Here is a 23135-nt window from a genome sequence, read left to right as displayed (position 1 = left end):
TTCTAACTCTTGTTGGTTTCGTGGTAACCACTGTAGAGTTACTCATTTCCAAAGAGTGATCTAGAATGAATTTAATAATAATAATAGTAATAATAATAATTACTAGCTTTATATAGTGCAGACTCCAACAAAAGTTGTTCAATGCGCCTTATGGGTGCATGTACAAAAACTAGTAGAGTTGAGAGAAATGAAAAGTTTTAAGACAGCGCTTGAATTGAATAATAGAATCTAAAGACCTAATTTCAACCAGGAAGGAGTTCCATAAATGTGGTGCAGCATTCAGAAAGCTACGGTCACCGAAAGATCTTGAACGTGACATTGGAACCTGATAATGAATTGTACCTCTCGTTTACCTCTGGAGTGTCAACGTTTTGATTGAAACAAGGGAAACAATTAAATGTCACAGTGGTGGGCAGAAGTAGCCAGACAAGTAGATAGAAAACTATTCCGTGTAGCTATTACCCTACTCTCCTCCCTGTAGGCCTGCAAGAAACATAAGTGGTATATATATATAACAGTGGTATATACTGGTGTTGTGGACGAGTGGATAAAGGCGGTGGCACCTGAAGCAATGAGGCTTAGCAAATCGGCAGGTTATGGGTTCGATACCCCAGCCGGGTCATAGTAAGGTGGGGTTTTCATCCAAGAGCAATCTATGGTTTTCCCTATCTGAAATGACTTACTCAATTGAAAAGATTTCAAATTTGAATCGAAAATATTGAATTGGAAGCCACCCGACTGAAATGGTTGCGGGCTTTTCCCACTTCGTGGTCGCTTGAAGCGTTGTAAAAGTAACTGCCCAATTATTACTTATATAAGTTTCGAGCTTCGCTCACAAAGGACAGATACAGGAAATGCCATATGACTAAAAAGACTGAGTGGTAACAAAAGCGCACCACAGAATTGAACTTATTTTGAGTTACTGCTTTCAAAGTTATGTATAGTTTTCACAATTTTGGGCTTGGGATTTTTTTCTTTATTGGAATTATTTTGTCCATTTCATCGTGAATTTGATAGGTTAGCTTCTACCCAGGCATGAGCTTTTTCCGCGAATTCGCGGAACGTCCGTGATTTCTTTTCTACCTCGGGGACAAAAACTATTATCCTAACACACTGTAGCATACGCAAACAGGAGCCTATACCGCAATTTTTGCAAAGTTCCGTGATTTAATTTTTTTTATACCCCAGGCTCATCCCTGTCTAGCTAGGCATTCCCTCTTGCCTCTAATTGCCTTCTATCCATCCTGCTTCACTCACTTCCATCTAACGTCATTTTGTGAATGTTTGTCATATTTAATTCTATTGTAGCTGGCAGCTCCTTCCCTTCTGAGTCAGACATTATTCCTGGTAAGTACTCACTTCATAACCACAACAAATTAACCCCTCCCTTCCCTCCCGTTCCCCCCATCCCCCCAAAAATTAAATGCCTATAATTTCAATTAAACTTTTATTTCATCATCATCGTGATCATCATCCCATTCATCTTGATGTAACCATAACAGTTCAAATTAAAGAACTCTTTTCACACAGCTATGTGACACCTAGTATAACTTTAAGTTTAATTTATTATGTAAAGTACAGGTATGTGACACCTGGTATAACTTAAAGTTTAATTATATATATTTTAATAACTGCAAGAAGTATAGACATGGTTCCCACATGGTCTGTAAAAATAAATAAAAAATGAAAAAGTAGGGAGAAGGGAATACCTCTTTTCTAGAAAAGGTAGGGAGAAGGGCAAACCTCTTTTCTAGGTCTTGAATTTTGTCTGGAAAAGTGAGGAAAAATCCTGATTTGAACGCTTAGAAGCAGATCTGCTTATCAATTGTGACTTTGGAAAGCAAGATGTCTTAGGAGTTTTAAGAATTTAACGGCATAAATCGAACTGGCGAGAAAGGTACCGTCAGCATTTCATGTTTGTGGGTTGATGGCTCATGGATGAAATGAGGTTAGCACACAGTTTACAAATTGTTTTAAAGGCATTGAAGACTCGCCCCAAACCGCATGCCGCGCTCTGAAAAAGTTAACTTTACGTTGCTTGCAAATGACGTTTTCTTCTTGTCGCTACAAAATGCAGACAGTAATGAAACGTGATACCTTGTAGCCTAATCTTTTATCTAGACCTGAGATGTCCAGGCTGCTATATACACTGTGTTGTGGGTATTGATCGTAGCTGTATGTATTGACTGTACACTAGTGTCTAATTACCAACGGTAGCAAGCTGTGTGTGTATTTTCTGGGATCGATGGTGGTGTCTAACACTTCTGTTACACCTAATTCGAAACTAGGTCGGATTACCAGCATTCACACCCTTTAACGCTAATTACTGCAGGTACAGCAGCCTAAGTCATCAGGAATGCATAGACTACTTCCAATAGTCAACTCTAAGTCATCAGGAATGCATAGACTACTTCCAATAGTCAACTCTAAGTCATCAGGAATGCATAGACTACTTCCAATAGTCAACTCTAAGTCATCAGGAATGCATAGACTACTTCCAATAGTCAACTCTAAGTCATCAGGAATGCATAGACTACTTCCAATAGTCAACTCTAAGTCATCAGGAATGCATAGACTACTTCCAATAGTCAACTCTAAGTCATCAGGAATGCATAGACTACTTCCAATAGTCAACTCTAAGTCATCAGGAATGCATAGACTACTTCCAATAGTCAACTCTAAGTCATCAGGAATGCATAGACTACTTCCAATAGTCAACTCTAAGTCATCAGGAATGCATAGACTACTTCCAATAGTCAACTCTAAGTCATCAGGAATGCATAGACTACTTCCAATAGTCAACTCTAAGTCATCAGGAATGCATAGACTACTTCCAATAGTCAACTCTAAGTCATCAGGAATGCATAGACTACTTCCAATAGTCAACTCTAAGTCATCAGGAATGCATAGACTACTTCCAATAGTCAACTCTAAGTCATCAGGAATGCATAGACTACTTCCAATAGTCAACTCTAAGTCATCAGGAATGCATAGACTACTTCCAATAGTCAACTCTAAGTCATCAGGAATGCATAGACTACTTCCAATAGTCAACTGTGAAGATCTGTTTTGGTGGTCTTGAAAAAGATGTGGACTGTAATATATGTGATTTGTTTAATATTGTGGGAACCATGTTATAAAATCAAATAAATATTGATAAATTACGTGAAATGACTTAATATTTTGAGGGCGAATCGGCCTACTTGTCTTCTTACGTCCGACTAGTGAACTCATCCTTTAATGAGCCATGGATAGGAGGTAATGTTGAACATTCGCATAAAAAAATTTCCGCAAGAGTTTGGTTGTGATGAATGATAGCAACTCCTTTCCTCACACAAGTAACCAACTTTTTGCACGGGTTTGTTTGCAATGTCTCTCTTTTTTTTTTTGCTCTGTCCGTTATAACACTGATGTAGACCTACAACGTAGCTAAAGTTTTCCAAAATGTCATTCTTTGTCAGTTTTTGTTTAATTCTTCACTTCAATTTTACTGTATATCTTCCATGGTTTGCATGTGGTTTTTATGACCCAGTACAGCTGCAGTTCGTAGTCTGTGTGTGCTGTGTGCAAACAAATTCCTTCACTGCTGCGATAACGATTGGGAACTGTTACGATAAAATCCAATCATTTCCTGAAAATTGACACATTACGGAACTGTTTTGACTCTGGTTCTTAGTATGTCTTTGTAAAAGATATCAGTCATCATTCCTACGTTTGTTCAAATGTAAATAAACGTGAGATTTCCAAGAGCTCAGACAATGAATGTGTGACCATGACCATGATGGGAAGAGCAGGGAAGGTTTCTTATTGGTCAGTTGATGTCCAGACTTTCTTCCATACCAATGTCTTTTTCTCTCCTGTTTGAAGATTTTGTATCCTTGTGCCTTTCCAAAACCAATCATATGAACCAATGTCCTTGATAGAAATGCCACATATAATCTCCGCTTTTTATAATTCCTTTTTCCGTCAAATTTGCAGGAAGTACCTCCACATCGCCTCCACGGAACCTGACCTTGTCGATGAGCGGTGACGGTCTGTTGTTGTCATGGTTACCGCCAGTCGAAGGTGCGGAACTAGTTTCTCACTATGCCTTGGAATATTGGATCGAGGGTCCTTGGTTGGTTCTAGAAGATAGGGTAGCTGGGGACGCTACAGAACATCTGATGACTCAACTAACGGTGAACACCACCTACTCCTTCCGATTGGTGGCCTTCGGTGATGGTAGTTTTAGTCACCCCAGCCAAGCAGTGGTCGGCGACACTTGGGGTGAGTGGCGTGTGGTTTAAGAAGTTGACAAAACTTCCCTTTGCCAGGAAATTTGCTTGAAATTTGTTCGGTCATGGTCAATAAGGTTAAAGGTTAAGAGGAATCAAACAATGTAATCATCTTGTGATTGGAGCAGAGCAGGGATTAGGGTTCAAGTGGATCAGAGCTTTAGGAAGTAAAGCTTGGATGATCTCTATGTACTCGCTTCTCAAAAGTGGCTTAACCGACAGGAGTAATAATTACGTACAAGGTTTGCACATCCCGTTTAGAACTCCCACTCTGTAGAGTAGACCATGAATGGAAGCGACATCGTCTGCTACAGGTGCTACTGGTAACTTATTTCCAGTTCCGAGTTCAGCCTTGATAAAATATTTAACAATCTCATTTACTTCACCATCCTCTTCTTAGTCCAAAGGAAGCAACCTCGTGAGTTGTTCCTTGATAAATATTTACAATTTTAGTTTTTAACGATCTCTTTACATCTTTGACAGGACTCCCCATGTACAGACCTACAAAGCAGCCTCAGTATGCGGTGGACATCACCGGCATCTTGGCGGGGGTACTAGCCGTCATCTTTTGTCTCCTCTGCATCCTCCTCTTGGCCTGTTTCATCGTCTCCTGCAAGCAACGGAGGAACAGGAATAAGAGGATGGTGTTCTTCAGTAAGTATTCCCTCCCCCACCTTCCTCCACCCCTGTTTAGTGATCATTTGAAGATTTGAAGTGGATTTTGTTTCTACCACGTCTAGTTATTGTCACCCGCTAATAAACTTTAAATTATATTCAAGTTATATTTTTTCTCCACCTCTGGGTGTTTGTCAACCAAGATAACCAAATTTTATTCACGTTTTGCACAGTTTGTTATCTCCCACTTCAAGTCGTTGTCAGAAACTGTATAATAGTTCCATTAAATTCTGTTATCTCTCTCACTCTTCTAGGTGTGGTAGACCACTCTGATCAAAGCAGTGATGATAGTCACAGGTAAGTTGAATAACTATCTATTTATCCGAATTCAATGTTGTCCATGGCAACCAGGTGTGACGGCATAGCAACTTGATAACCAGACCAGAGACCATTTTGTCTTTGCAACTGCAAGATATAGACTTCCTTGAAAATATAGGAAATGGTAATTCACAACTTACAAGAGATTATGATAATAAACACTTCAAGCAATGTTAATTTTGGTCATGAAACATCAAACACGTCTTCCTGGCGTGACCTCATGAATATATGGAATGCCGTACAGAATCACTTTGCTGTATTAAAGCTCAGTAAGAACAGTGAACGTTTTTGAATGTCACAAAGACCTGTAGAAAATTGGGACAACTCAGTTTGCCAGTGGGGCAATATATATTTGATTTGCATAACCAGGACAACCCCTTATTAATTGTGATGTGTGGTAACCTTGACTATGAGGATGCACACTGCTTGTAATCGTGAAGAAACTCACGAGAGTTGCTAATGAATAAAATGAAGAGTTGACCATGAAGTGACTCAGAGTTGCCCATGAAGTGACTCAGAGTTGCCCATGGAGGGACTCTGAGTTGCCCATGAAGTGACTCAGAGTTGCTCATGAAGTGACTCAGAGTTGCCCATGAAGTGACTCAGAGTTGCCCATGAAGTGACTCAGAGTTGCCCATGAAGTGACTCAGAGTTGACCATGAAGTGACTCAGAGTTGCCCATGGAGGGACTCTGAGTTGCCCATGAAGTGACTCAGAGTTGCTCATGAAGTGACTCAGAGTTGCCCATGAAGTGACTCAGAGTTGCCCATGAAGTGACTCAGAGTTGCCCATGAAGTGACTCAGAGTTGCCCATGGAGGGACTCTGAGTTGACCATGAAGTTACTCAGAGTTGCCCATGGAGGGACTCTGAGTTGCCCATGGAGGGACTCTGAGTTGCCCATGAAGTGACTCAGAGTTGCCCATGAAGTGACTCAGAGTTGCCCATGGAGGGACTCTGAGTTGACCATGAAGTGACTCAGAGTTGCCCATGGAGGGCCTCTGAGTTGCCCATGAAGTGACTCAGAGTTGACCATGAAGTGACTCAGAGTTGCCCATGGAGGGACTCTGAGTTGCCCATGAAGTGACTCAGAGTTGCTCATGAAGTGACTCAGAGTCGCCCATGAAGTGACTCAGAGTTGCCCATAAAGTGACTCAGAGTTGCCCATGGAGGGACTCATAAAGTTCAAATTGACCAATATTTAAGTTTGGATGTTTTATTCTGCTTCCGGTCTTGTAGGTATCCAGCATCAACCCAAAAAGGATTCCTTGGGAAGCATTTTTCAGGCATCAAGGAGAAGTTTACCCCGAAGCCTAAGCATCCTGGTTACCCGAGCGTCACGGTAGAACCAGCACGTTCTGTGCAGCAGAACCTACGCGAGAGACTGACAAGGACGTCCATCACAGGGCGGGCCGGAGTATACCATGTCAGCTCATCGGAGGGCTTGAACACAACAGTGGGCGGCCATGTAGGGTACGTCCCCACCAGACATTGTTCGGACGGGTCAGAGGTCAACGGTTCCGATGTGATGGAGGCCGAGGAACTGAATGGCATCCGACTCATGGAGGCAACAGAACATCTGGACAGTAACTCAGGTATTAATTATGCTCATTTATTTGACCATGGTCAAGGGTTAAAGGTTCAGAGGAACCAACAAAAGGTTGACCATTCGACCAGCATGCTGTTTGTGTTGTAAAACTTAAACGTCGGTGATACGCAGTTTGGTAGTCATCTTGTGATCGGAGCACGGCAGGGTATTAGGGTCAAAGTGAATCAGAGTTTTAGGAAGTAAAGCTTGGATGAAATTTGTGTTTGATATGTAGGTCTGTCAAACTTACATGCAGAACCTGTGTGTTGTGAGGCAGGTGAAACAGTCAAAATCATTGTAACCCGTTGATATGTTCCTGAAAAATTGGTTAGAAATTCCCCTTCAAGAGCGACCTTCATTTATTTGCTATGTGCACATATGGTCCACGCTATGTGCACAATAGGTCCACGCTATGTGCAAATAGGTCCACGCTATTGCAAGGTACTTTGCTGATGACTTTTAAGGTCGATAATATATACTGGGGCATTAACAGCAAATTTTATACCATTCTAGACTAACTCTACACGAAAATTCAATTTAGTCGTCATCGTTTCATTTCACAAAATATGACGAAAAAGATTTCGAAAAATTTCTGAGATATGCCTCTCATATGCAACTTTTTGGGGATGGTTAACTTTTCAGGATGACAGTTCTTCCTATGACGAACGTATAAATAAAGAATTGTCGATCTGCCTAGTTTAGAGAAACAGAGGTTGGTACTGTACAGTGGGTCTTAAAGGAATATTAAACACATTGAAAGGATTTTCTAGTGGCAAACAGTATGAAACTTATACTGAAGAGAAAAAATATTGCACAGTGCTAGTTGAAACCCCTATCTCAATTATCTTGCCCCTAACACTAGATAGGGTTGATTGCATGCAACACAGTTTGACTGGCTAAACCTCCAACTTACTCCAGGATGTTGGATCACAGTAGGGGGTATGTGATGTCATCTGGGCAAATGCTCTTCAGAAGCTTAACTTTTTTCTTAGCTGTCAAAGTTCTCTGTATTTAGAATCCCATGAAAATATATCCTTTGTATATAAATATTTGTGGATAAATCTGTGGATAAATGAATGGCAAATAATCAAGAAAAAAGGACATTTTTTTTTTTCAGCTGAATTGTCCTGATGACATCATCCATTCAGCTATTGCCAGATGCATTCACCAAAATCTGTATCTTTGCAATACAAAATACCATGGATTTGGAAAATACCACGCATTTCGAAAATACCACAGATTTGGAAAATTTCCCAACAGTTTTTACAAAACAATCAACTTTGAGTTGACCAGAATGTCCATTTAATTGATTCACTAGTTAAACAATATTTTTGGAGTTTATGGAGTATTTTACCTGGTTTTGAATAAGTTTGGTTAGGTTTTTCAAAATGCAGGTTGGGTGACTTGGTTGGTTGGGTGGTTGGTTGATGGTGGTTGGTTGGTGGTGGTTGGTTGGGTGACTTGTACCTTTAGATGTTTTTCCACTTTGGTTCCTTTTAAAGGGGGATATTTCTGTGGCCTACCTCGACAGGCAAACACTCGATTCTTCCAGGGACTGCATTGCATCACAGTAGGTGGTCCTGTGATGTCATAATGGCACATGTTCTTGTTTTAGTTTGAATTGGCTGTCGTGTTATCTGCTTGTTTATCTATCCTTGAGATGCGATATAGGAATGACGACAAAGCTGCCAAAATCGACTCGGTGTTTAGAGTCTCATGCAGAAATACGTTTGTAGGTTCCGTGAGCTCATCTTCTGTGGATAAGTCAATGAATTACAAAGGAAGCCGAGCAAATTTTCAACCGGATTTGCTTTGATGACATCACTGACTCTGCTGTTGCGAGATGTCTTCACCAAAGATTCAAAAATTCATTTCTTTTGTCATGCAGAAATGCTAGGAAGATGAAATTGTGACATGATACAGATGCAGAAAAATCATCGGCATCTTTCTTTGCAATCGACTTCAGCCAACGGAATATCCCTTCAAAAAAGAGTTACTTCATATTCATGTTAGACAACAAAAATTTTAACGCAATATTTATAAATAACATGGTTTCATATTTAATTATTATGACAGCTTAATATATTTTGAGTTATCTCGTTTTTTTCTTGCTGTCTAGATGGAAGCTGTTGGGAGACTGAAAATGTATCGTTACAGCAACAGCGCCCTCACGTCAAATTCCAATTGACAAGTTATCCCGGCAAGCCAACGAAAGCGGACAGAGGTGATTATGTTTACTATCATGGCTGCATGCTCATTAATTCCTCAAGCGATGCCGAGCAGCAGGGGAAAAAACCTGCCACTAACCACAATCGCCATCATCTGCCTTTAGGCTACAAACATAATAATAATAACAGCATGAAACTGCCTAACAAGCCGGAGAGAAGGAGAGTGGATTATCAGAGATACGGTGACCCGCACGACCCCGATAGACGGTTGGTGCTAAAGCCGCTTACAGGGAGCGACGGTAGGTTGCTATTAACATTGCATGCCGACAGCGTAGAAAAACATACGGCTGCTTCTTCTTCGAGGGACTCCTTGGGGTCTCGCGAGACGCTTGCTTGCAGTGCTTCGCTTCATAATCATTCATGGTCACCCTCATTTCACCAAGATACCATCACTGTCCGTGCTCCTCATTCCATCGTCAACCAGCCAACAATTGACTCCTCCCATAATTCTTTATCGCAACCAGGTCGCGTCCATCCCACAGACGGACCTTCGCGACTGCGACCGTCAGCATCCTCGGACCGGGTCGTGGACCCATCGGAGTTGCGTCTGGACCGGGAGTACACCACGCACACGTTCGACCCTGGTTCTGAGGTGGCGGGGGAATACAACCAGTACGCCCATCCTCCCAGCGACTGTAATTACTCCTGCAACGGAGAAGAAGGCGACCCGTACGTCAACGGACTGGCGGAACCGTTACAGAACGAGGTGTTTCTAGATGATCTGCCCGGTTACGGGACGGACGGTGTCTTCCAGGCTCGCACCGTCCACTATGACGAGGTGCCCGACGAACTGACCTACCAGGCAGAGGCGCTCTACGCCTCGCTGAGGGACGAAATACCCAAACGGAAATTTGGAGTGCACGAATACGCTCTGGAGAGGTCACCCTCGGATGAGGTCCTTCTTCCCTGTGACGACAATCTCGAACCGTTGCCGTCGGCCCTGTCTCATGAATATTTACAGTTAGAGCAGCCTACTTATGCATATCCAGTGAATACCAAGGTGGCCAGGATGACCTCGCCCGCCGGTATCAGGCTCTCCAACGACAGCGGTCTGAACAGTGACCACTCTGGACAAGATTCTCTACAAACAAACAGTGAAATCGGTAAGACCAAAAACCACCCGCAGGACCTTTGACCCCCCCTTATTAAAATGATGGATGCATGGCTTGCAATTTCAGGAATAGCACTGAATATTCAGTGATCTCTAATTACCCCAAGTGGTCACTCCGTTTCTCTGTTTCGTTTCCATCATCGTCACTGCTTTTCCACACCTGTGCTTTATCCCGATTTGTATGTCCCCCACGGTTGCATGATGTCAAATACAGAGTGCACTGTTGTTATATATTCTAGCTGTTAAGTCCTCATGGTGGTAGCTTTGAGCCCGAAACTAACATACGACAAGCGGCTCGAAGAGAACAAAAAAGAAAATGATGAGTAGTAATTGTTAAATAAATTAACATTTATGAATATTCAAAAAACAAATTACAGGTGGTGGGCTTTAAACAAGAATGAGGAAGAGGGGAAAAAAGCATGGACACAACCCCCCTTCCCTGCCCCCCTCCCCCCCATTGTCTTCTTAATAAACCAAATGCAATAAGTTGATCATTTTCCTAAAGCTCTAGCCAGTATTGATATGAGATCTTTGGAAGTCTAAACTTGGATTTCCAATGATGGTAATCTCTAGATGTGGTATCATTGATGTGGTATCTAGATGTGGTATCATGTCGAACCATAGGTTCCCTTACTTGAATCAAGGGGAAGTAATATTTATACCTGTCATCTGTTTAACATGTTTCACATTTTTGCTTTTTTGTTGTTGTTGTTGAGTGTTTCGTTTTACATTGTTCTAATACAGATACTTTTGAAGCATCTCCAAACGGTGGAGAGCCTATCCCATCTCGCCAAGGACATCCCCCAGTCAAGAGCACCCCTCGTCCCTCGAACCAATCCCTGCCTGCCGTTTCCATTTCACCTCTCTCCATGTCCACCAATCAAGAGTGTCTTCTTTCATCGGCTGATCCGCAGGACGTCAGCATGGTGGGCCCACTACCAGACTTTGGCCAGAGTGACAGCTACCAACACCGTAAGGACACCCTCTCCCCCCAAGAAAGCCACCACTCTCTTAGCAGTGGCTACGGGAGCAGGAACACTTCGGTGGGCCCTCGGGGTCGGGACAGCGGGCCGTTCGTCTCGGAGGAGTCCTCTAACTTGCCTAATGCCAGTAGTCAGACTCTGCCAGACTCAGGCGAAGACGACAATGACCTGACTAAAAAAGATCCCAGACTCGAGCAGGACCTACTGGACGCGTTGAGAAAGTTTTATGAGTCCGACGACGAGCTGAGCCAATCGTCTTCCTCGAACCCCGTGTACGATTTGGACGAGACGGAGAAGAAGGAGAAGAGGTGCGAAGAACTGAAAAGAGAATTTGAAGAATATCGTAGGGAACAGTCGGGAACCGACTCTGGAGCCAAGTCACCGAGGAAGACGACGGTAGTCTAACGGAACGTAAAGGATAATAAGAATTACTCGCAGAGCAGCTGGCTGTGTTTACTGATTGGACGACGGACTTGTTATTATGCGCTTCAAGCGCAGGAGCCTTGTTATGATGCGCTGCAAGCGCAGGAGCCTCGTGTGCAAACTGCTAGTTTGTGGAATCGGTGTCACGACGTACCACGTAGAAATGGCTTCTTCCATAAGTCGGATATACGTTCCAAAATCACATACCCAAAGACACCTGGTAGACTGCTCCCAGCCACTCTCTCTTGTAGGAGATGTGCCTTCTGTAGTTCTTAATTTGAATTCAACTCTCGTTTGGAAGCTTGTTTGTCATTGGATGTGTATTGTAGTTCAAATTGGGTGAGATGTGCCCGTTTTCACAGCAATTTTTTTTTTGTACACTATGCAAATTTGAAAAATTAACAGTTGGTACGCTGTGATGGAAAGTTGTGAATAAAGCACCAAACTGTCATGTGCAATAAGAAATCATGTTTATACAGAGGCTACTGTGAGAGGTCGTCAGTACAATTGACACCACCAACATTGCCATGGTAACGGTATAATTGCTTTCAAGACCTGTTGCCATGGAGGATATTACTAGTCAGTCTTCAACTGTATCAGGGAAACATTTTTGAATACCAAGTGTGCTTTTGAAACCCATTTGTCACCCATCGCTCAGATACCAGTTAGTGAGGTGGTCCGAGGAGGGTATCATTTTTCATAAGGGTCATACAATCAACAAGAGAGATATCGTCTTCGGTTGTACTTCTCGAAGCATTTAAGGTAACCATATCTTGGTTACCTCACATCCGGGGACAGGATGTAACGGTCCGGGGACATGAGGTAATCATATCATGGTTACCTCAAGTCTGGGGACATAAGTTAAAAATATCATGGTTACCTCACGTCCGGGGACATGATATAACCATGTCATGGTTACCTCATGTCCGGGGACATGAGGAAATCATATCATGGTAACCTAACATCCGGGGACAGGAGGTAACCATATCATGGTTACCTCAAGTCCGGGGACATGAGGTAATCATATCATGGTTACCTCAAGTCTGGGGACATGAGGTAACCATATCATGGATATCTCACGTCCGGGTAACCATATCATGATTACCTCAAAACCGGGGACATGAGGTAATCATATCATGGTGTCCTCAAGTCCGGGGACATGATGTAACCATATCATGGTTACCTCACGTCCGGGGACATGGGTCCGGGTAACCATATCATGATTACCTCAAATCCGGGGACATGCGGTAATCATATCATGGTGACCAAGTCTGGGGACATGATGTAACCATATCATGGTTACCTCACGTCCGGGGACATGGGTCCGGGTAACCATATCATGATTACCTCAAATCCGGGGACATGCGGTAATCATATCATGGTGACCTCAAGTCTGGGGACATGATGTAACCATACCATGGTTACCTCACGTCCCGGAACATTTAATAATGGTGATGTTGAAAATGTCGTGATATGACATCAGCCCAGTGTCTGGTGGTGCTATGCTTTAAGGTTAATGTCCAAATTGAAAATTTAGTTACTGGCTCTCCACTGAATACCGGAATATTCCATTGGACGCTTATAATCCAGGGATGGTAACATGAAAGCCCCCGGGAGGAGGAGGGGGGGACTGTCCTCATAAATTGGGGATGTCTGGTCTTACTTTGTCGGTATGAAGAAAATGTTTGGTCTTTGTAGTTCCACCTCTCCCCCCTTCCCCCCCCCATCCCCCGATCTCAAAACCTCCTGAGTGACGGGAAACGTTTGATCAGGATGTAACCACACATTGTCTGCAGAGCTGAGGTGATCATCAAATCTTTCAACGATCACTGTATTATATATAGAAATCATTTTATCTTGCAACTTTTTTTATGTTAGTTTCGCATGTTGTTTTGTATGTTGTTTTGAATTGTTTAATATGAAGGTAAATATTTGAAGCCGTTCTTGCTCAGCAGTTGTTAATTCGCTGCATTAAGATTAAAATTTGTTTGGAAATTTCCTGCAAAGGTGCTCTTCAACAGTTATGTATCATGTATTACACAATATTTTCACATGGTGGTTTTTACCGCAATACTGTTAAGCATGTGTTAATATCAAAGTCCATCTTGTGAGTGGAAACATTTGCTGCTTATTATTAACAAATATCAATTGAACCGGGCGGGGATGGACGTCTAAAGATTGCAGTACTATTTTCAGAGTACTCATTTGAAAGTAGTGATCCAGATTAAGTAACAGCTTAGAGTTGATCTGACCAATTAGGCATTGTATTATATAAAGTACTTAAGATATTTTTTTAGGAATGATAATTATGCATATTTTAGAATTGACACCACCGATTTTAAAATCGTTATTAAGCCCATCGATCAACAACTCCTTCATAGTAAATCATTTATTTATTTAAGATTTGTTTTAATCAACAACTCACAAAGATACTTTTTCATACAGTTTTTAATTGCTTAAGTAGGTAGGATAAGTAAACTGCCTGTCATTAACTTTTTCTTTCACTATACAAACTGTGACTGGACTGTAGAAATGGAATGTTCATTTGATGCATATAAACCATGAGTTTTGAAAAAAACACTCTGGATTGATTCTTACAACTGAAGACCCAACTGGCAAATGTGCTAAAAGGTCACAAACTTGCTTAAAAAAAGATAATGTTTTCAAATAACCAAACAAACTTGTTTTCAAACAAACTAGACTGGTCTAGTGGATCCACTTAATGGCATTACAACTCAAAATATGGTGCATCCTAACATTTCGTAGAAATTGTTGCTACATGATAGTACGAGCATGTACCAGGAGTCGGTATATAATCAAACCTGCAAAAGGTTGAAGAATATCTGTTGCATTACAACTCAAAATATGGTGCAAAAGAACATTTCGTAGAACTTGTTGCTACATAGTACGAGCACGTTCTAAGAGTCGGTATATAATCAAATCTGCAAAAGATTAAAGAATAACTGTGGATAATTGCCACGTGTGCCGTTTGTGAACTCGAAATTTCCCAAATTTTGATAAATATTAATTACACATCTCAACTCCTTAACTCCACACATTTGCCAATATCAAAATTTCATGATCAGTGATATAAAATTTTGAAATAGTAAACCAACTATTTCATACATGGCTGTTACCTGCTATAATTGTGGACATTTCCGTTATGATCAACGATTCCATTCAAACCCTTAATATTTTTCACCCGGCCACTATCTTTGCGGTATTGACCGGGGGGGGGGGGGCAATTAATCTATTTTCAAACACTTTGGCTGTAAAATTGTAGTAATAATTCTCACCACTCTATTAATAAGTAGCCTTATTAAGTTAACTCTGTATCATATTGAAGAATTCTTTGTATTTCAGATAAAAAAAGTGAGAAAATTAATCAATAAAATGAGAAACCATTCGTCACAGACGAGTGCAACCTTTTCTTGTCTGCAGCAGTACGCTACAAACAAGGCCCACCACTATGAAATGATACCAGCTGTAAGACTCCCAGTGAAAGATCCGATACGATCCAGTCTCCCAGTGAAAGACCGATACGATCCAGTCTCCCAGAGAAAGATCCGATACGATCCAGTCTCCCAGTGAAAAATCAGATACGATCCAGTCTGGATCTCAAGATTGAGGTTTAGAAAGCAAATATGAAAATTTAGGAGTAATGAGAACCTTGCCATCTACTCTAAAACCCTAGAGCATAAGCAGAAAACAGACCTAAAAACAACACCATTTGCACTTTATCTACTACTATTGTGTCCCAGTCATCCGATGCCTAACCTTTGACCTACTTAAACTGCTGGTTACCTCTGTCACCCCTAGAACATTCCTCTGCCTCTCTTCTTTGATGCCTGGGATTTTCTGTTGTGGTTTGCCCGAGATGATTTTTGTCTCTCGTTTCCTCTCCGATTGGAGGGATTGCTGCCGCCCTGTCCTCCACCCCTTCCAGACCCCCCTCCGCCTCCTCCTCTCGCAGCGGATCCTCTACCCCTCCCACGGCCTCTGCCTCTGGTGACCTGCGATGGCGGTCTTGGAACAAACTCATCCCTTGGAGGATGGGGAGGAGGTGAGTCTTCCTCTTCTCCTTCGTCCTCCTGTATTAAAGAAGAAAAGGTTTAACACTTTTGAAAATTTTATTGAAAAAACAGTCTGGGAATAAGTTCTTCAACAGACAGGGTCTTCAACAGAAGATAAATTGTAAAAGAAGAAATTCACAATGTTAAACAATAGTGATTATTAAATATGATTGATATAGTCAGGTAGCCATCTTGTGATCAACTCAATTATTCAATAGATTTATACAATTAAACAGAATAGAGGGCGGTATGTCAGAATAGTCATTAAATACAAGTGTTCTCTAAATACATGACTTAAAGTGCAAAGCTTGTTCAGTTTGAAACAAAGATTTGCTGTTTTTTTTTCTGACTGACCCATTTTTCAACATAAATTCACACATATTTTAAATGCCTCCTCGATAAACCTGCAGATGCATCATACGCTTTTGCAATCATTTTATTGTTACCTAAGCAGAGAGTGTTGCAACTCTTTAAACATAAAGGTAATTGTGTGTGTCACAAATTTAGTCTACTTTTGTGTTACTGTTGCAGCTGCAAGGCTTAAAAAGATTTCAACCAAAGTTTGATTAAGAAAATGACAATGCCTTAAAACTCTGACTTGGACTGCACCATCGATCGGTAGGGACCATCCTACCCAGAAAGTCTGCTAACATCGAATAAATATATATAAGGCATTCATATAGCGCCATAACCAGGCATGAGCTTTTTCTGCGAATTCGCGGAATATCCGTGATTTCTTTTCTACCTCGGGACAAAAACTTTTATCCTAACACATTGTAGTATACGCAAACTGGAGCCTATACCGCATTTTGCAAAGTTCCGTGATTTTCTTTTACCCCAGGCTCATCCCTGATATAGCGCCATAACTGAAATGATATTCTATGGCGCTTTACAAGGAAAAAATAAAACATACAAATGAACAAAAACAGCAACAAGACAGAAAAAAGAGGATTTACTTGCTATCTTCAGAGCTTTTTTTTGAAAGAGAGAAATGTGGATTGATTAGCAACCAAAGATGGAAAGTCGTTCCACAGCCTGGCCCCCAGTTTCAGAAAATACACGGTTGCCAAACTGTTTTGTGCGGGTGGCGGGAACGTTTAAAGTAGTAGCAGATATACTTCTTATATGGTATGACAAAACACGCTTAGTAAACATCTTACACAAATAATCGGGGGCCTCAAGAAAGAGAATATTCTTCTACATACCTCTGATTCTCTTTCTCTCCTCCCTTGTTGTTGTAACACCCTTGGTATTGTGAATGGTCTGAAAATCAAGCATCAAAAACTTATGTTGCATTAGGTATACAAATTAACTATACAGGGGCAGCAGGGGTGACAGTGGGGTTCATTTTGGCAGATAGTGCATTATGAAGAATTTAGTGAATTAAAGTGAATTATGAAGAATACTGCATAATTCTGTGGGCTTTTCACAAACATTGCTTTGTTGAACCTGACTTTATTATCAAAGAGAATGACGAACATGAAACAAAAATATGATCAAGGAGTTATAATAACTTAAAAGACTTCAAAAAGAAGATGGATCCAGCCAGAATTGTCATCAGCCAACCAATTGATCATTCACTCAATCCATCCATTCATGTTCCATTCATCCACCAATCCATTGATCAATCAATCAATCATTAGTTCTTGATTCATCCATCAATCATTTATCCATCCCTTCATCGATCCAACTATCTATTCTCCCACCAATCAACTCCTACAGATTAATCAAATGAACAATGCCTTACTACTACTGGATTGTAGTCATGGCAATGCTTTAATACACTATAGCTGAATATGTTAGTAAATTAAATGATTTTTGGACTGCGGTTGTATCATTTGTCCCCTAGAAATTATGAGTTTAAGGTTTCAGGCATGATTCATGTAAGTTCTTTAAATGATTGTGGACCTCGGTAGCATCATTTGTCCCCTAGAAATCTATGAGTTTTAAGGTTTTAGGCACGAATTATGTAAGTTCTTTAAATGATTTTTGGACCGCGGTTGCATCATTTGTCCCCTAGATCTCATGAGTTTTAAGGTTTCTGGCATGATGTCAATCTCAATGTTTATACTAAACATTGAGATGAAAGATAATATAAAAAAAAAAAACAATTGGTGGTTAACTCCTAGTCAAAGCTGGATGGAAATGTCTGTACTCAAAAGAATGATTGTTAGGATCTCAGCCATAGGTTCAGTTCATGCCACACTGCTCGCAGAGATGACATATTTTTGTCACTGATTCACTGATAGCCTAAACAACGTCTCACCTAGCCTAACCTGTCCTAGCCTAATCAAAGCCTAACCTTCCATCTGTGAGTTCCTCTGCACTGTCTTTGTCCTGTGCACCTACGTTGACCGTATCGTAGGTGTCGTCGTATTCATCTTCGTATTCGTCGTCGTATTCGTAGTAGTAATCCTCGTAGGTAGACCGCAAGTCTCGGAGACTGGATTTATCCGCCAGGATTGTCCTCAGGTCTGCGTCTTCCCTAGAATAATAAGTACAAGATGAAAAATATATGAAAACTTTCAACTTTTACTATATATATATATATGAAAATATATATGTGTATATGTATATATATATATATATATATTTATACATATATATATATATATATAAATATATGTATATATATCTACAGTGATCCAGCCATCCATCAGTCAATTAATCAATCATTCAATCCATCCATTAATCTTCCATTCATCCGTCAATCAATTGATCGATCAATCCTTAATTCTTGCATGCATCCATCAACCAATTGGAATTTTGCACTATTGTGCTTCGAGGAACACCTCCAAACAAATCCCAGTTATTATGTCTAAGTGCGGATCAAAAATAATGATATATATATATATATATATATATCATTGATCAAGTTCAAAGTGATGACAACAACCTTTGTGTTACGATCTCATCACCTTTGTGTTTTCATTCTCATCACCTTTGCGTTTTAATTAAGAATATTCATATAAAATAATTAATAAAGTAATGCAGGAATTGTATATGACAAACTCAAATTAACCCTCCTCACAACACAATTTGTGAAGCAGCATGGATGTTACTTGAAAGTTACCGAGTCGGTATTTTCACCAACCAATTTATAATATCTCGCCATCTCCCAAACGAGAGTGAAATTGTCTGCCAGGTGGCACAGAAGCAGAGACTGCTTTTAATTACAAAGGTGGTATTAACTCTGCTTACCTTTTGTTGTTATAAAATACCAAATTTCATTTTAAGAAATTTACAAAAGGAAAAAACAGTCGCATCAATTTTTTACACAGCACAGTTCTATCAAAATAAACTAAACTGATAGCAAACTGCTTATCCACTAGAGAGCCTGTGTAAGAGAATGTGTACAAGTAAGTTGGCCTGACGTTTCGATCCTAGCAGGATCTTCTTCAAAGGCTAAATGACAAGTAACAGTAACAGAAGGGACAAAACGCACAGAATACAGACAAGTTAATGAGCATGGTGAACACAAAGAGATACATGTAAGGGGATTAGTAGACAAGGGACAGTTCTATAACAGACTTCTATAACAGAGAAGACTTTCATTTAACAATTTCGCAAAGAAAACTGCCAAGTAAACTTCCAAGTTTATTTCATAGTTTATAACAACGATATCACGGGGAATGGCAGATTCAACACTCACTTCTTCCCTTTATGGATTTTTGAGGTATCGACACTCTGTCCTGCAAAAATATCAAATTCGTCGCCATCGTAGACGTTACCCCTGGAAGTCAGAAGATCAGATTCATCAGCTACTGCTCGATGGACCGGTTCCGGTTGGGCATCTCTAAACACACAGAAGAGAAATCAGGAAAATGGAGGTTAGATATCAATAGAAGACTCTTACTATCCAGTTGGTACCAAATTTTTTATATATATAAATATATATATATATTTTTTTTATAATCTATACTTTTATCTATTTCCTGCTTCAGAAGCATACTGTACTGACAGTATGAACATCATGTTTCTATCAGATGAACGGTTGAGAACTGTTCTTACTGTCAGTACGAGTGCTTTGAAACATGATATGATAGGACAGTATAGAGTGGTATTAGCACTGGAAAATCGTACCAACTGACTAGCTCTCATTACCATACAGATTTCATTATTATAATACTCGGGTTTACCCCAGAGATAGTTTCATTTGACTAACAGTTGGTCGTCTGTCCCACTTGTCATCAACCTGGGTAGTCTTTCCAAACCTAAGGTAGGGAGATGCCCGTTCATGTATGTATTTTAGATCCTCCTGCAAGCAGGAACTCGCGAACAAGCCATCATTGGCTTATCAAAGCCGCAAGCTCACCGAAGTCAGTCTCTTACATTCATATCTTAACGTCCATGATTATGAATTGTCAATTGTCAACAACTCTGTAACTGGACGACATACATTAATCTTGGAGTGACTTGAACTGGGGACCTTATGATTGGAAGGCACCGGCGTTAACCACTGAGCTAACACTCCCTATTAGTTCATTTGTCCTCAAACATAAGTAGATCTACACAACTTAATGAGGGAGGTGCCGGTGACTTTGTCCTCAAAACTTGGGTAGATTTTCACAAATGTAGCGAGTGATGAAACATCAGTACGATTTGTCCACAACCTAGGGTAGAGCCTCGTAAAATCTAGTGAGGGAATACTAAGTCTGAAGAGTTGCTGTTTGACTTAGGTAAAGGTACAACTTATGTAAGGTAGGTAAGTTGCACTTAGGTAAGGTAGGTAAGTTGCACAACTGAGCAGACTGCCAGACCATTTGTCTTACAAGTTGGGAAGGGAATGTACGGAAGCGTAGAAGGGACATTGCATTGACGAGTAATACTGACTTGACAAAACGACAGTTATCTGCAAATTGACGAGTTGACGAGATGGTAACGTGACAAAATTCAGGAAATTGACGTTTTGACGAGAGAACGGATCTCGTCAATGCTTCAATTTTCTGCAAATTGACGAGTTGCACACTTACTACCATCTCGACAAAATGACAAATTTCAGAAAATTGACGTTTTGACGAGATAACGGATCTCGTCAATGCATCAATTAAGTAAGCATCTTCCCGCACAGTAGAATAGTGTCAGATTATAAGGCTCAGTCACGCAAGCATCCTTCCAGTAGAGGATCTGTGCAACTGGTCAATTTTCAGAAAATCTCTGTAAACCTAGGAATGATCTTGATGGATAGTGAGAGGTTTATGCCTTTTCGATTTTCCTTTTAACCCGGGGAGGCTCATTTCTACTCACCTCGGGATATTCCGGTCCAACTCTTGGAGACCTGGGGGGAGGTTTCCCTCCAAGATATCATTGATGAGCTTGGCAGTGTCATAATTATATTCCTCTAAACATATCTAGGCCAAAAAGAGAGAAAAGATAAAAAAAAACATTGGCAAGCCGAAATTACATTGAATTCTCACATGTATGTATGAAAATGAGATGATAATGCTAACAACCCACTCTGATTATTTTGGCTGCAAATGATGACAGCAACACAAAAATACACCCGAAATATTCTGAACATTAAAGCTGCAATTATAATAATAATAATAATGTCGGTCTGGAAGCCAGTTATTTACAATGCTAAGCAGTCACATATTCATTCATTCATTTAATTGTATCTTCACAATATAAATACAGAAGTTAACTAAGATACAAAACATATCAACAACAGGGAAATTTGTGAAAGGAAGCACTCCAAAAAAACCCAGAGGGCTTGTCTAGTAGAGTGCTCCCATAAGTAAATAGAGAGAACAATACAAGAAAACAGTAACACTTATATCCACCCACACACCAACCCAATACGTATAACCCACCCACTCCCACCACCCACAGTACATAAATATACACATATGCATACATACACAATGCAAGTGCAAGTGAGAGGACCCTTATCCCTCATAATACTTTAACACTTCATGTATCAAGTGGCCATTTTACAGTTTACCAATTTAGCTCAATCTGGATTTTTCTTACCCATTTTGAAGACCATTTAAGGCAGGAAAACCAATGGATTTTTTTCCTGAAAGAAATCACCCCACTTTAGCTTATGGCTGGGTGGACGGGGTGTCGAACCCCCGACCTCCAATATGCTAGGTTTCATCTCTTCGAATGCTACTGCCATTATCAATGTGACTATAGCACAGTTTTTATTGTCAAGATAGTATCTGACGAATGGTGAGAGGGCCCTGATCTCAGGGCCCTGTCAGGAACCGGAGCTATCCAGCCTTTAATGCTAGCAACCTATACAGCCCTTTTCACCTCGGTTTATTCTTAACCTCCTTCAAGAAATTACATTCCACCAAAAAAAAAAAGACAAAGGATAACATGGAAAGGATGTTGCCATAGAAACTTTTGTCAGGTACCTCAAGAAAGCCATCCCCAAGACCAGGAAGTAGATCTTTCACTTCGGTAATCAGAGACTCCAGTTCAACTCCGGTTTTTCTGGGAGCTGAAGCACCCATCGCTGAAGCCTGCACGGAAGTAAAACAAAAATGCAACTGATTCAAGACAAAATTAAAGCATATATCGTATTGACTATGGTTATTTCAATATGAATTGTGCACACGTGGGGTGCGTGAGTGGGTGACCAGTAACCAGCGGTTACCCTTTGAAAGTCATTGGAGAAGGCCTTGGTGCAAGACTGTATAACTAAAATATACCATAACCATGGGCTGGCTGCTTTCCACATATCTATTCCACATTCACTCTAATTGCTTTAGTAATGTAGCAATTATATTAAACCTTACCAGTTTATCACAGCCGTAGCAACAGCCTCAACTCTTAAATGCAAAGTAGACTAGGCTGGCTGCCTCTGGTATATAAAAGTGTGGTAGGTCATGCCTATTACAAGCTGTTTGTCTGTTCTGAATAGCGACAGATTTTCGTTTTTGATAATTTGCTGTCACTGATATCTGTTAATCTGAGTCCTGGTGTGGGCACACTTTGGCCAATTGTCAAACTTAATAATGCTGAGAGGTCATATTCTAAACGGTTTTAAACAACACATGTAACCGATTTCTCATTTACATAATTAACAGATTATGAACAGATGTTTGTATCTTGTTACATACATGATCCTCCACATATGTATCTGTCTGATAATCATCTGTAAAGTTGGTGGCAGCACTTTCTTCGCTTTGTCTCACAGTTGGTGTCATCGCTGGGATTTTCTGGCTGTACATCTCGATAGCTGAGTTGACGCCGTCAAGGATGAATTGCGTCCTGGCTTCATCTCTGATTGCATTTGTTAAGACGAAATACGTACTGGGGAAACAACCATTGCGAGCACAAGAATAGCGTTATAGCATCAAACATCTTTGTGAATATGACCAAATATGCCAACATAAAAATCAAATAAACCCTCTCGTTTATCTTCATCTACCATTTATGAAGAGGATAGTTCTTAGATATCAGGAACAAAACTCAAAAAGTTCTGCTGCTATATGATTATTAATTAACTTCAAA

The 23135-nt window shown here is 40.5% G+C and overlaps 2 protein-coding genes across 8 annotated transcripts in view; one reads left to right on the top strand and one right to left on the bottom strand.

The window, feature by feature from the left end:
- The window catches only part of LOC139976770 (protein turtle homolog B-like), a 74660-nt gene extending 59634 nt beyond the window's left edge, over positions 1-15026 (top strand). Inside the window, exons 11-19 of one of the 5 annotated variants that reach the window (XR_011796251.1) lie at positions 1309-1347; positions 3979-4266; positions 4758-4928; positions 5204-5246; positions 6505-6860; positions 8973-9077; positions 9546-10184; positions 10937-12399; positions 12577-15026. Coding sequence is in view for 3 of the 5 variants with exons in the window: in XM_071985510.1 (XP_071841611.1) it covers positions 1309-1347; positions 3979-4266; positions 4758-4928; positions 5204-5246; positions 6505-6860; positions 8973-9077; positions 9546-10184; positions 10937-11580 (2285 nt within the window). In the remaining 2 variants the exon portion in view is untranslated. Of the gene's footprint in view, positions 1-1308; positions 1348-3978; positions 4267-4757; positions 4929-5203; positions 5247-6504; positions 6861-8972; positions 9078-9545; positions 10185-10936 lie in introns of all 5 variants that reach the window. The other 4 variants (XR_011796252.1, XM_071985510.1, XM_071985511.1 and 1 more) reach the window with 4 other exon arrangements.
- LOC139976771 (activating signal cointegrator 1 complex subunit 2-like) overlaps positions 13962-23135 on the bottom strand; it is a 26993-nt gene continuing 17819 nt past the window's right edge. For all 3 annotated transcript variants that reach the window (XM_071985513.1, XM_071985514.1, XM_071985515.1), the window contains exons 12-18: positions 22742-22904; positions 22034-22141; positions 20919-21022; positions 19324-19467; positions 17974-18156; positions 16877-16934; positions 13962-15689 (exon numbers count right to left, since the gene is read on the bottom strand). In XM_071985513.1, coding sequence (XP_071841614.1) covers positions 15414-15689; positions 16877-16934; positions 17974-18156; positions 19324-19467; positions 20919-21022; positions 22034-22141; positions 22742-22904 — 1036 coding nt within the window. In that variant the 3' untranslated portion in view covers positions 13962-15413. The remainder of the gene's footprint in view (positions 15690-16876; positions 16935-17973; positions 18157-19323; positions 19468-20918; positions 21023-22033; positions 22142-22741; positions 22905-23135) is intronic.

Source organism: Apostichopus japonicus, chromosome 12 (genome assembly GCF_037975245.1).
Source record: "Apostichopus japonicus isolate 1M-3 chromosome 12, ASM3797524v1, whole genome shotgun sequence".
In the NCBI taxonomy this organism is placed as follows: Eukaryota; Metazoa; Echinodermata; class Holothuroidea; order Aspidochirotida; family Stichopodidae; genus Apostichopus; species Apostichopus japonicus.
The sequence above is the reverse complement of the archived record's forward strand: the minus strand, read 5'-3'. Positions and strand labels throughout refer to the sequence as shown.